This window comes from Xyrauchen texanus, chromosome 36 (assembly GCF_025860055.1).
Source record: "Xyrauchen texanus isolate HMW12.3.18 chromosome 36, RBS_HiC_50CHRs, whole genome shotgun sequence".
Taxonomy (NCBI): Eukaryota; Metazoa; Chordata; class Actinopteri; order Cypriniformes; family Catostomidae; genus Xyrauchen; species Xyrauchen texanus.
Genome location: NC_068311.1, coordinates 13,315,048 through 13,330,229, shown reverse-complemented (window position 1 = coordinate 13,330,229; position 15,182 = coordinate 13,315,048). Strand labels below are relative to the sequence as shown.

Sequence of the window (15,182 nt, the reverse complement as noted above, 5' to 3'; positions counted from 1 at the left end):
GATTTAGGATTAGATATAGACTAAATGCGCATTTTAAATTACGACTCATTTTAAAAATGATGCTGCTCTCGCATGTCTATCACAGCCACCTCCTCCTGTTTTGTCATGTGACACGCTAGTCCAAATCTAGTCCAATCACAGCCCGAGGGGGCGTGTCCGTTTCTTCACATTTGACAGCCGAGGATTCGGCTCTATATGACGTCACCCGCTGCTCTGCGCTCAAGCAGTAACGCGCAAAGATGCTCTGAAAGCAAAGCTGCAGCATCTCCGAGTCAGAGCCTACAAAAAACATCACATCTCTTTCAAGGCATTGCACGTCTTCTCCCTGGACTGTATTCCACACCATCTACTTCTGACTGCAGGGTTTGAACACCTGCAAGCCGGAGCCGAGGACCCGTTTGAACGTCGTTTTTTGTTCGCCCCTTGTACATTTTGCCGTTAGGCTATTATTTATTATTCGCGCGACTTCCCAATTTTTAGGTCATATATTGTTTCCGCCAGGAGAGCGCCACCAAAGAGCGGTGCTTGATATTAAAGAGGAATAAAATCGCTTGAGCCACGAGTGAGGACGTTTCTCACATCACTTGAAATCAATATCAGTACATACTTAAAATAATCGAGCCGCTGGATATCGATGTGTCTTTGATACTTTATCTAGGCAATCGCGAAGCTTCGGCGTGGTGTTTCGACGGAGGATTGCATCAACCACAAATCACATTTAGAAACATCATATCTGATACGAAAAAGAGATAAGAGTCTAAAGATTCCCTATAAAAAATGATGGCCGGTGGGGCAGTGCAGCAAAACGGGATTTTCTCCAATCCGCATCATCACAATCAACAGCCGCACATGGAGTCCGATCCTCCCGATTCCCGCAAAAGACCCCTGGAGACCCCGACGGAGGCCAGCAGCACCAAACGCACTAATACAGGAGGTAAGACTATTTTGGGCATCATCGAACGCTGCCCCAAAATGCTGTCTAAGTAGGCAACACAGTAGGTTTTGAGACACAGCCGACGAATAAGGATGCGACGCTTCCTAAAGACTAGTACGAAAGTCCCATTGGTAATGGTTGTTAATGGCAGGTTTATCGTGTAAACACATCCATGTTGATCTGGTGCGTTAAATCGAAAGTGGCCTGGCTTCACCACACATGTGCGTATATGAAGTTGAAAATATGATTTGCGTCCATTTTAAGTGGCCCTGAATTGTTGCGACCGTCTTACGGATATTAACTACGACAGTTAAAGTGGTTTGTAGATGACCAGAGTCTTTGTAAATCAAAACGATTAGATGTGGTGTAAGCGGGTCGTATATTCCTAAATATAGGCTAATGTCATGGGCAAGTACCCAAACAGAAAACATGGCTCATGCGTGTAGACGCATCCTTGCCATCACCACAGATGACCTTGCGTTGTGAGCTCGTGCATTTGTTTTAGTTTGAAAATTGCTTAGATATGAATTATAAACTATTATAATATTTTTATTTAGAGATATCTTCGAAATGGGTGATTATTCCTACTCGTACGCTGTAATATTGAAGATAATAGACTACTCAAAATTGATAAAAAATTATGGCCTAGGCAGTTTTGTCCGCATTTGCATGCTTCACCCGTATACACTATCAGCATCAATGATCTCAATGCACTGAAGTGCTCTCGTAAAGCTCCATCAATATTTGACTGTACTGTTTATATTGGAGCTATGCTTGTTTATTATGCATTCCATACGAATTTTGTCTACGTGTCTACTAAACTGCTAAACCAGTTAAAACGTGTATAAAACGTGTATTTCTTACCCCTTAATAGTGGCGCGTAAATGAAGTGATTGGTGGATGTTACACGTGTAAGAATCGATGCAGAAAGCTTATGAATTGTCAGTCATAAGAAGCATGCTGGACCCGTGGGAGTCATAACCTGCATCATCCATTTGCCCAAATGAATAGGCTTTGATGATAAAGAGATCTAGACTTTAGTGCAATTTATTTGCCAAGAGGGATTGTACTTCAATAGAGTTCAAAGTGTAAAAATAGGGTATTATGGTATTACAGTATATGTACATTTATGGCAGTGTATGTTAATACTGTAACAGAATTTAATTTATTTTATCATTGTGATTAGCGTATGAGATATTCCATCTGATTTTATTCACCCAAATGTTTTAAATGTGTAAAGTGTGTCTTTGGAAAAGCCAGGGTAAACATAAACACACAACTATGTGTTAAAACATATATCATGACATCTTTTTATATATTTTTAATTGAGTGTTTTGTATCTCTAAGCGTTGTTAAGATGTGCTGATAAATATATGGAAGGTAGAATTTATGCATTTTTATTAAAAGAGACTGAAAAATGTGGTATCAACATGGCTCTCAATTTAGAGGCAATATGTTTTCCCTGTTTGACTCTATTAGTCAGGTATTAAATATATTAAAATAAGTAAAGATTAATGATTTACTAATGAAATGAACCTATATATTTTTTTTTATCTTTGCGCTTCACGTTTAGACACCAGAACACTGTAAAAACTATTTTGTGGTGATGTAAATATAGCAGAAAAGATGAAGTACTTTCTAAATTATATAAGTTAGTTTAAGCGTGAACTTGAAAGTATTAATTAAATTCTAAATTTGTACTCAATTCAAACAAGTAAAAATGAATGCTCTTGCTTATAAGATATTATTTCTGATTGTTTGTCATCTTTACTATCCTAAAATAGAAAATCTTGTCATATTTATTTGCTAATTTGAGTACATTTTACAGGTAAATGAAATGAGTAAATTTTACTTACATTTTCGAAGCTGGTGTTCCCAGCATGCACTGGGCTTGAATAATGAATAAGCTCGCATGGTTTCACTGTTTGCAAGTTTATTTATACCATTTTTATTGTTGATTTTGTTGTTATGTTTGGTTAACTTCTTGTTTTGTGAAGTCTGAATTTTTCTACTCAAAATTACCCGTTCATTATAAAAAAATTATCTACTGATTGTTAACATCAACGTATTTTGTTTGCGTGCGCAGATGACTAAAGACGATAAAAAACCTTCAAAATGATTGTACACTTTTAAAAGCTTTGCTTAATTCACTGCTACAATGAAATTTGTTAAAGTGAGTGAAATTTACCTGAAAAGGAGAATTGCAAATTAAACTTTACTTGAGAATTTCTAATTAAAGCCACCAAAAATAAGCTGTTAAACTTACTGGCAATTTCTGAGTGGATATTGTTTCCTTGGCTTTTTTTTTTTAAGTAAACCCCTCTCCAAATTTTCTTCCAGTGCAATTGGACAGGGAAAGCAATGGTCAAAGTGAGAAACTTAACTAAATGCAGTTTTCTTGAGTGCTTTTGTCTTAAAACTAAGGCTCAGGGTGATTCAGTAAACATAGAAAACACAACTGACTAGTCCTATGAACAGAACACAATATCTGTACATGATTAAAAAGATAAAACTCTTTTGTTTTCTTATAATATTTACTCTCTTTGATTTGATATTTGCATATTTGTAGTGTAGTGTCTTAATTTGAATGACTTGTTTTGTTTGAAATCATTTTATTTGATTAAGTTAATACCCATTTTGTCAAGAATGATAATGACAAATATTGCATTTCAAACATTATGATAAAAAAACAAAACTAATTTTTTCTCTCTGTCTCATAAGATGTAATGTTTTAATTTAGTAAATGGATGCACTGGCACAGGACAGTGCCTCCATTTACAATGACTTTCTAAGGCTTTTTTAGGAGATATCTAGATGTTCTAGCATTAGGTGTGAAGGGACTGTAACCCTCCTAAGGCCATGTGTGTAGAATCCTGTGTTGCATTCACTAAGACATTTTTAGGTCAAGGTCAATAGCTGCTCTTTATAGAATAAGCGACTAGTCTCTTTTTAAGATTCCCTTCCTTGAGCAGCTCTTTCTCTGTGATGAGAGAATACGCAGAGAATCTGTCTTAAAAGGAGATGTTACATAAACATGATTTGACAGCTGTGTTTGAAGATATACCTCCACCCCTTCAGACACTTACAGTATATGGGGGACAAATAACCGTTTCACCGCCATTGCCCACCTTGTTCTCTTACATCCCACAATGCAATACTTCTACCAGCATTCAGATGTCAGCATTCAGAACTCACAGGTTTTTATTATGGCTGCTTTATGGAAAAATGTTTGGGGTGTGTTCCATTCTACCCTTTTGCTCCCCCATCATTTGTTCGTTTCGCCTCTAATCACTGTTTGGGGTCAGGCAATCTTCCACTGCCTTTGGGTCCATCTCTTCTATCTCCCATCAATAACAGCAAGTCATTGATTATCCATGCAATCTTCAGTCATGTCTGTCTATGGATCTCCATACGATCGGTACAAAATGAGGGGGCACTGCTTCAGTTTTTTTTCTTTAAAGCACTGCGTCAAAGAAAAAAAACTTGTGCAGGATGGTGAGGATTTGGGAGGGTGTTGTGAAAGGCGGCTCCACATTGGATGATTTGCTTGCATCTCTCGGCTCGTCTGCCATGGAATGGAGGATGGGACCTTTAATGAATATGTATGAGACGAATGAAAGAAGCAATGCGAAAAGAGAAGCTCGAGCCTCCTCTTCGAGCCTTCGCGCTTATTACAACCAAGCTCGCGCAGCAGACATTGAGAGTCTGAGAAAATTGTTTAAAGTACAATGTTTATATCGGAAGTCATTTTGGTCAGGCAGTTGCTTAGACAGCCGTACAGAGAGAGTGGTCCTTTCATCACTCCTCTATTATTAGATGCTTGTTTGTTATGCTGAAGCACAAATGCTTGCTAAACAAATGCTGAGCCTCAGATCTAATGCAGTATTATCCAGTTTAGTTCTCCCCAAATAAAATGTTGTCATTATTTATGCATTCACCCTCATGTTGCTCCAAACCTGTCTGACTTTCTTTCTTCTGTGGAACACAATGGAGATGTAAGGCGTAATGTTAGCCTCAGTCGCCATTCACTTACATTACATGTTTTTTACAGTGAAAGTGAATGTTGACTGAGGCTACCATTCTAACTAACATCCACAATTTTTGTTTTATGAAAGAAAGAAAGTTATATATGTTTGGAACAAAATGAGGGTGAGTAAAGGATGACAGAATTATATTTGTTTGGGTGAATAATCTCTTTAAAGGGGTCATGGCATGCCTTTTATTATTGTTTTAATATGTTCATTGAGATTCACTTATAATATTAGTAAAGTTTGGACAAAAAATAGTCATATATTTGTAAATAATGATCATTGTTCAACCTCATTCTGACCCAATTTCAGAAACACTCAGTTTTGGTGCTGCTTCTCTTTGAAGAAACACCCGCTGTTATGATTGGCTCTCTGCTCTTGATTGACCTGCTCTCTACTTGCCATCTCACTGCTAACTGGTACTGGGCGGGCTACGGAAGTGATTAATGGTAAAGTAGGCATTGATATGTTGTTGTGGAGGGGGTCAGATGCAAATGTCTACCACAGTGTGACATCACAATGTGGAGGAAGTATAGAACGAGTCGTTTTGGCAGCTTGGTTTCAACAAATGCTCTTTTTGCATTGAGGAGGAAGTTTTGAATTCTGAAACTTACAGAATTTCTTTTTAGTACAATGACCTCTTATATGACAAAAGATCAAGGAAAATTGTATTCCTCATGTCATGACCCCTTTAAAACTACATCACAGAGTTGTTATGAGAGATCAGACCAACAACAACAAATTAAAAAACACGTGCCAAAGCTTAAGGGTGCTATATTTGCCTTTATTACTCTGTGCCTATAGCCTGGTTTGTTGGCCCATAACGCCTACAATCACAAGCTCTCAGGATTTGATCCTTCAATCCTCAGGCTTATTCTGGACCGCTACTCTCTTGGGAGCCTCTAGCAACCAATGGTTGTGTTTACACCCACTGGTTTATTATGAGTAATACCCATTTGGGCTTTTTTTTTATTAATTATTCTGACATCTCAGTGAGGATAACATGCATACTGTAAGCTGTATATAGAAATATATGCAATACAAGCCTTATTAAGATATTCAGTGTGCTGGAGGGAAAATGTAATAAGTATAAGAGCATACCAACTTGTTCTTGTTTTGTTCCTTGTACAGCACAATGGGAGTGGTGGGTTGGACCCATTTCCCTCAAAGGCACAGTTACGGATATACATGTAGTGTTATCCACTGATTTTTCACAGCCAGGGCTTTGTGTTGACAAGTGACAGGAAATATGCTTGATCCAACTCAAACTTGGACTTTGATGGCTTTTTTCCACGTTTTAAAAGGAAAGAAAAAGAGAATCTCTCTCCAGGATTGACTCTTGTTTATGTTCTCAGTACACACATTTGAATGTATACAATTGTCATTAGGTCATTTTGGATTTAAAATAATAGTGAAAAACCAGGAAACAAAGAAGGCATTATTACAAAGTTCATTACTTCATTACAACATGCATTTATAATACTTTTGTTTCTCCTGTTTCATTGTCCATGAGGTCAAAGTGAGCTGGTCAACATTCACAAATATGTTCTTGATTTGAGCAGGAGCTTAAAGGTAGACTCTGTAATTGTCCTGTAACTGGCCAGAGCTGTTCTTCAGTTTGTTTTGTTTTTGTACTTGACTTTTCCACCAAGATTAATTTTCTCATTCGCATTCTTTTAGAGCGATGCAACCAAGATGCCATCCATGATCCTCCATTTTCATCAGATTTTGTCGGATTTCACGGTAATTTCTTTCATTCTTTGCTAAATCACACACAGATCTTGTTATCTGCAAATCAGAGTCTACTTTTAACTCTGATCTTTCTTTCTTTCTTTTTTCTTTTCTTTTTGTTTTGTTTTGACTCATGCAATACTGCATTACACATCACGCTTTGTAAAACTGCAATTATGCTACTCATAATTAACAATATATAATGTGTAACCTTTAAAATTGCCTGATATTATTATGAAAATGTGATGCTTGACGAAACATCATCTGTTTAATGAGTTTCACAAATTGGAGTAAATAATGTAAATTATAGCAGGTCTGGACTCAGCCTTTGATCCAGTTTATGACAGACTTTTGATAGATGCTTTTGAAGAGAGAATACTTATGCATGCATGATACACATTATTTATGAACCCTTGCCATATTAATCAAGGTTAAAATTAGACTCATCCAAATCAAAACAAGGACAGTGTTAGCACTGTGGGAAATCTGGGTCATTGCAGAAAAGCATGCATCCATGGTGCAGACTCTGTTTGAACTGCCTGTTTATAATGTGTGAAAACAACAGCAATTTTTAGTATGTGAGTGACAATTAGGGGTTGTCATTTAGAGGTTTTATTGAACCCGACTTCTTAGTCAAATTATTTATGTCACAATAACCTCATTACTCCCTTGATTATGCAATTCTAGAGTTTTGTGGCTTTTAGTCAATGTCTGTTAGCTTTGAAGCTATGCTAATGTAATCATAAAAGTTTACTAAGTTCATCTTTAATAGATATATGCATTTAAATGTTACAATCTTTCTCTTCTGGGAAACGGAGCATCCAATATTGATGACTGCACTACACAGGCAAACAGGTGTGCCCCAAAATGAGAGTGTATTTCTGTTTATTCAGAGATTTGCTTCAATACACATCCAGATCAATCATGCAATGATTCTAATGAGATTACCTCAAGAAGATTGTCTTGTTAAAACATGGTTAAACTCATCCCAATGCCTGTAAACCTCAAACTAATCTGCTGTATTAATCCTGTTGAAAAGATCAGAATCGCTGGTCACCAGCATACTGTATGCTGGTGTTTTAGATGCTGGCCCCCACGTATGGGATGCTGGTTTGCTGGGGCCAGATTAATGAAAATCTACTTAAGAAAATATTAAGAAAGTTCTTAACAGTTCCTAAAAACATCTCTTGGGTTTCAGAAAAAGTATAAGAGCATTTGGCAACACCAATAAGGTTGTATTTGTTAATATTAGTAAACTACATTAGTTAACATGAACAAACAATAAACAACACTTTTTTTTTAGCACTTATTAATCTTGGTTAATTTAATTTTTCAGAATAAACTAATACATTATTTAAATTAAAAGTATATTTTAACATTAGTTAATGCACTATGAAATAATGTTATTTAACAGTGCACAATTGGATTCTCATAAATTAAAATTAACCAATGTTAATAAAAGGTGTACAAACATATAGTTAATTGTTAGTTCATAATACCTAATGCATTTACTGATGTTAACAAATTGAAACTTATTGCAAAGTGTTACCAAACAAATTCTTTAGAAGTTTATTCAGGAATACGAAATATTTTTAACTGCCTTAAATATTCTTAATCTTCTAATTCAAATTTTTTACTTAACTTTTATCTTTAAGTTAGAAAATAGAAAATAAGAATTTTATTCTTAAGAGCAAAAATCTGGCCTGTGGCCACACTAGGCATCTTAAACCCTAATAAGTTAGCAGATCTCAATGATGGCAATCAGTTTCATCAAATTTTCTAAGTTCCCCTAGTTTAAGTTAACAGAACTCTGCTTTTTTATTTTGTACTACACATACATGTTAATTGCCCTTAACTTGAAATACTGAGTAAGCTAACTCATATATTTTAATACTTAACTTTAAATTGAACTATTTGGCTGAACTTAAAATACCATGTTAGCTCAACTTAAATACTTCAAGTAGAGGGAATCAAACTAACTAGTTTTAAAGTGAATACTAGCATGCTGACTGCATGCTAATTGGAAACGCATGCTAATTGGAAACACATTCTTTGATTACCATAGTAATTGCTTAACAAATACAGCAATACACTGTAGAACAATCCTAAATTGTACCTGTCCTCAACCTAAGCTCAAGCTCCACTATTGACCATAATGGTAACCCCCAAAAACCTTAACATAACAGAAACTCTTCTAAATAACACAACAAAACATTAAACACTTACAAGTATCCTCCTTTACATTCATCTTGCACAAAGACACATTATATAACACGTAATTTGAACATTTACTCTCCCTGTCGAGTGCCATTAAAACCGTGGGGGAAAATAGAATCCTCTTCCAGTTTCAGTCAAATTCATGTTCTTGTAATGAGACAAGTTAATTAAACTTTAAACAATAAAACAATTCAGGTTACTTAAAAGGTGTAAGTTTTGTGAACTCAAAAGAAAGAGAAAGTTCTTAATACTAGTTGCCACCGTGTCTGAGACAGTCAATCCGCACATCTTATGATGTAGCTTGTTGAGTCCGTTACCGCGGAGACCTAGTTAATGTGGAGGCTTCACCCTATACTCGGTGGCATCCACGCACAACACACCACGTGCCCCACCGAGAATGTGAACCACTTTATAGCGACCATGAGGAGGTTAACCCAACGCTACTCTACCCACCTTAGGAACCGGGCCAATTGGTTGCTTAGGAAGCCTGAGTTGAGTCACTCAGCACGCCCTGGATTCCAACTTGCGACACCAGGTGTGGTAGACAGCGTTTTTACTTGCTGAGCTACCCCCAGGGGTGTTCAAAGGATGCCAGGGGGCGCTGAAATCAAATTAGTTGAGAGGGGGGCATTAGGTTACAAATGGGGGGGCGTTTATCAGTCATAATAATTCAATCTATTATCAAGTTCCTCTTTGCATTAAAACGTTTATCTAGACTTGGAGTCTATCAGTTGGTTCTCAATTATACGGGTTGGTACGCATTTGTACTGCAATTCATCTGATTATGAAGTCTAGCGGCTTATCTGAAGTATCTGGTTTAGCAGCGTCAAATACACAGATACACATAGAGGAACAACCTCGGATAATGCACCTGTATGGCTCTGTAGATGGAAATGGCTCAATTCATAGAGCAGTGCGAGCGCAAAGTTCTTAAAGCTTTGCGAGAATCAGTTAGTACTAAGCAAGGCGTGAGAAGCGGAAACCATTTGAATTCGGCACAGAATTCTACATCACCACCCTTGAATTTAATATAGTAACACTAACTGTACTTGATGCAGAAATAGATTCATATGAAATATTATCATATCACTACTTAAGCTCTATTAAATTTGGCATAGGCTACATTAGACAAGTGAGGGAATATAATACATTTTTGTTACAACTTCTACATATTTATTGTTTTTACATGTGTTTAGAGTAGGTCTTCTATTTATAATTATAAAAATGCCATAGTTTATTTATTATAGAAATCATGTTACATCTAACCATGGTAGTGAAGAAGATCCACGCTTCCATGTGTTTACTATGATCTTGTTACAAATACCACTGTTAAAACTATATATTTTTTTATTAATGCATAAATATAAAAAGTCAAAAGGGCAAATGTAAAATATATGAACAATATCACTTTTACTATTAAAAAGTCTTCGCATTTTTATTTTATAGGCCCCAGATTAGCCCTCCATAAAACACAAGTTTTGGTTTCACATTCATGATGCGTTAGCCTGCTGAATTTATTAACAAGTCCTTTTAACAAAATAAAGTTATGCATTAGATTGAAGCTGCATTGAGCAATTTAAGCAAATAACACAAATATTGAGTTTTGTGTTATATGTATTTTATAAAAAAATTTTGGTACAACAAAATCTCTGCTTTCAAATTGTCTCATAATTGGGGGGTGGTTGGGGTAAGGTAATGAAGTATGGGGGCGTTAATAAAAAAAGGTTTAGAACCACTGATCTAGACCAAAACAAAACCAACATAAACCAGCCTGAACCAGCAGGGAATACTAACGCCCTCAATGCTTTCCTGTTTAAAGAGATCTGCCATCTTGTTAGCAGAACGCTAAAATATATTTTAACTTTGCTCACACGTAATGATAGACATGTGTCATTACATTGTCAGTGCTAGTTAAGCCAAAACATGCCATACATCCTTGCTGTTTTTTCAGCTGCACTCTATAATTAATACTCCACGCAGCCTTGCTTTCTTTTTACCGTATCATCAGTATTAGGCTGCAAGTGTGTGTAGCTAAGCTTAGCCATCAGCCCTAGCTTGACAAGATAAACTGCTTCTCCAGAATAACAATCTAATCGAAAGTGGCCGTCTTCTGGGAGCCGACACAGATTAATTGTGGTGGAATATTAAGCGTGTACCCAAGCGGCCCAAGCAGACGGATACAATGTCATGTTAAAGTCACGGTGCAGGGGCCATGAGTACTGCTGACCTGGATATGCAGCAACCAGGTAGAACCCAACAATAGATGATGTACTTTACTGCCCGCTGATGCTCCACTTTCAGAAAAACCTTTGCTGACCTTCTCTGGAGGGAAGTGAGACAAGGATTCCTTGTGCTATATTATATATGGCAAACTAAAATAGCCATTTATATCCCCAGGTTTTAACCAAAAGGGTCTATGAAGAAGATGCATAAAACATATAATTTCTAGCTATTTGTATGAACATTAACTAATTATTTGTTAAAGGTGTAGTTCACCCCAAAAAATGTATTCTGTAATTATTTACTCACCATCATGACTTTCTTTCTTCTGTTGTACATGAAAGGAGATGTTAGGAAGAATGTTAGTGATTGACAGCCTCATTCACAATTCACGTTCATTGCATCTTTTTTCCATACAGTGAAAATTAATGGTGACTAAGACTAAATATTTTCCCTTTTAAAACATCTACTAAAACATCTCATTTTGTGTTTCATGGAAGAAAGAAAGTCATATGCGTTTGGAACAATATGAGGGTGAGTATGGTAATTATATCTGACTTTTTGGGTGAACTATCCCTTTAAGCATTAAATAATGTAGTAATGCTAGTTGATGTTTTCAATGAAAGTTATCTTAAAGTATTACTGACAAAACCTAGTTTTTATATAGAAAGTCCCTGTGTTGGCTAACAGTCTAGGTGGGAGTCCCTTGGTCTGTAAAGGTTGAAAACCACTATTCTGTACATTAAAAATGCAAACTCACCATTTACATTGAAATAGAGTTTCATAATATGTCTTTTCAAAATTCACCTTCATACTTGTACTTAGTTTGATTGACATGCTTAACAAAATGTACCCTCATCCCTGACCTTTCCCACTTACTGTACATAACTAACAATTTTCTTCTCCCACTAACCTACGCAACAGTACTGCCCTTGACTGTTATCAGTGCTACTAAGCTGTAGCATTAATACTTGTTGTTCAGTGTTAATTACGACCCGGTAAGTCTGATCTTATTATAGTGTTCCTGTAGTGCTGTGGTGGTGTACTTCTGGCACTTGTGGTCTAACATAACTTGAGTTGTATTTATAGCTACCTTCTCTGATTGCCACTTAAACAAAAGCTTTTACCACAAATGTAAATGCAAACCTATGGTCTATGCAGGCATTATTTTACCTTGATGAGATCTTTACTTGAGTTAGTAATGCCCTTAAAGGAAAATTCAAGGTTCAATACAATTTAAGCTCAATCGACAGAATTTGGGTCATAATGTTGATTACCAAAACATTTTATTTCAACGTGTCCGTCCTTTTCTTAAAAAAAAGCAAAGATCAAAGTTACTGTGAGGCACTTACAATGGAAGTGAATGGGGACAATTTTCAGAGGGTTTAAAGGCAGACATTTGAAGTTTATAATAAAAAAAAAACCACTTACATTAATTAAAATGTCTTGTATTATCTGAGCTGTACAGTTCATTTAATCGTAATTTTTATTTATTTTAGTGTGTGTTGACATTACATCATCATGCCAATGACGTTGTAAAATTGGCTATAAATTTACACAGAAAAGGTAAGTAATTTTATCACACTGGAATCATGTTAACACACATATTGTTTATGTCTTGTGGCTATAATTTTGAAACAGTGAATATTTAAATGTTTGCGGATTGGCCCCATTGACTTCCATTGTAAGTGCCTCACTGTAACCCAAATTTTTGCTTGGAGGGGTAAGTAAAAATTATTTTTGTGGTAATCAACATCATGCCACAAATGCTGTCGACTGAGCTTAACTTGTTTTAATTCAGAATTAATACAGGGGCGTAGCAGTCATTTTAAAAGTGGGGGGACACAGCTGTCAGTAGGTGGCTCACACAGACCAACACTTAGTGTCATATTAATATATGACACTATACAGTGAGGAAAATAAGTATTTGAACACCCTGCTATTTTGCAAGTTCTCCCACTTAGAAATCATGGAGGGGTCTGAAATTGTCATCGTAGGTGCATGTCCACTGTGAGAGACATAATCTAAAAAGAAAAATCCAGAAATCACAATGTATGATTTTTTAACTATTTATTTGTATGATACAGCTGCAAATAAGTATTTGAACACCTGAGAAAATCAATGTTAATATTTGGTACAGTAGCCTTTGTTTGCAATTACAGAGGTCAAACGTTTCCTGTAGTTTTTCACCAGGTTTGCACACACTGCAGGAGGGATTTTGGCACACTCCTCCACACAGATCTTCTCTAGATCAGTCAGGTGTCTGGGCTGTCGCTGAGAAACACGGAGTTTGAGCTCCCTCCAAAGATTCTCTATTGGGTTTAGGTCTGGAGACTGGCTAGGCCACACCAGAACCTTGATATGCTTCTTACAGAGCCACTTCTTGGTTATCCTGGCTGTGTGCTTCGGGTCATTGTCATGTTGGAAGACCCAGCCTCGACCCATCTTCAATGCTCTAACTGAGGGAAGGAGGTTGTTCCCCAAAATCTCGCAATACATGGCCCCGGTCATCCTCTCCTTAATACAGTGCAGTCGCCCTGTCCCATGTGCAGAAAAACACCCCCAAAGCATGATGCTACCACCCCCATGCTTCACAGTAGGGATGGTGTTCTTGGGATGGTACTCATCATTCTTCTTCCTCCAAACACGGTTAGTGGAATTATGACCAAAAAGTTCTATTTTGGTCTCATCTGACCACATGACTTTCTCCCATGACTCCTCTGGATCATCCAAATGGTCATTGGCAAACTTAAGACAGGCCTTGACATGTGCTGGTTTAAGCAGGGGAACCTTCCGTGCCATGCATGATTTCAAACTATGACGTCTTAGTGTATTACCAACAGTAACCTTGGAAACGGTGGTCCCAGCGCTTTTCAGGTCATTGACCAGCTCCTCCCGTGTAGTTCTGGGCTGATTTCTCACCTTTCTCAGGATCATTGAGACCCCACGAGGTGAGATCTTGCATGGAGCCCCAGTCCGAGGGAGATTGACAGTCATGTTTAGCTTCTTCCATTTTCTAATGATTACTCCAACAGTGGACCTTTTTTCACCAAGCTGCTTGGCAATTTCCCGTAGCCCTTTCCAGCCTTGTGGAGGTGTACAATTTTGTCTCTAGTGTCTTTGGACAGCTCTTTGGTCTTGGCCATGTTAGTAGTTGGATTCTTACTGATTGTATGGGGTGGACAGGTGTCTTTATGCAGCTAACGACCTCAAACAGGTGCATCTAATTTAGGATAATAAATGGAGTGGAGGTGGACATTTTAAAGGCAGACTAACAGGTCTTTGAGGGTCAGAATTCTAGCTGATAGACAGGTGTTCAAATACTTATTTGCAGCTGTATCATACAAATAAATAGTTAAAAAATCCTACATTGTGATTTCTGGATTTTTCTTTTTAGATTATGTCTCTCACAGTGGACATGCACCTACGATGACAATTTCAGACCCCTCCATGATTTCCAAGTGGGAGAACTTGCAAAATAGCAGGGTGTTCAAATACTTATTTTCCTCACTGTATATTATGATATAAGTATTATATTAATATATTATATTATTTACTTTTATATTTGTAATATTTTAAAGATTTAAGTATTGCAAAATTTCGCAAAATTAGCTGCAAAAATAAAGGGCATCTTGTGGAGCACTTGCTTCTGTTTCACACACAGTACCGCCGCTCCCTACACGCATACTATGCAGTCTGCATAGGTCACCAGAAAGTCCACTGGCTGCCCTTACTCGCATGTTATATGTTATTCAAGGACCCCAAAGCAGACGATCACTTCACGCTCATATCAAGGGATATCACGTCATATCAGCTTGGGCTAATGATCTGCTCTTCTCTCTGGCTTGCTTGTGTGCAACAACCAGGCTTCCCTCGATATTGCGGAGCACAGACCTCAAAACTGATGTGACCAATTTCAATTCTAGTGAGACTTTTCTAGTTTAAAGCATTACAGAGGAAGTCAAGTCAAACATCTCAAACAGTAGGCAGACCCGACATGCCAAACAGCACTGAGGAAAAGAGCAACACTGTGCTATGTGCTAATTTTCTTT

General features: G+C 37.1%; 1 protein-coding gene across 2 annotated transcripts in view; it reads left to right on the top strand.

Annotated features, from left to right (window-relative positions):
* Nucleotides 1-269: 269 nt before the first annotated feature.
* Nucleotides 270-15,182, top strand: part of LOC127629534 (RNA-binding protein Nova-1-like) — an 86,244-nt gene continuing 71,331 nt past the window's right edge. The window contains exons 1-2 of one of the 2 annotated variants that reach the window (XM_052106619.1): nucleotides 270-934; nucleotides 6,643-6,705. In XM_052106619.1, the coding sequence (XP_051962579.1) occupies nucleotides 778-934; nucleotides 6,643-6,705 (220 nt within the window). In that variant the 5' untranslated portion in view covers nucleotides 270-777. The remainder of the gene's footprint in view (nucleotides 935-6,642; nucleotides 6,706-15,182) is intronic. The other variant, XM_052106620.1, reaches the window with a different exon arrangement.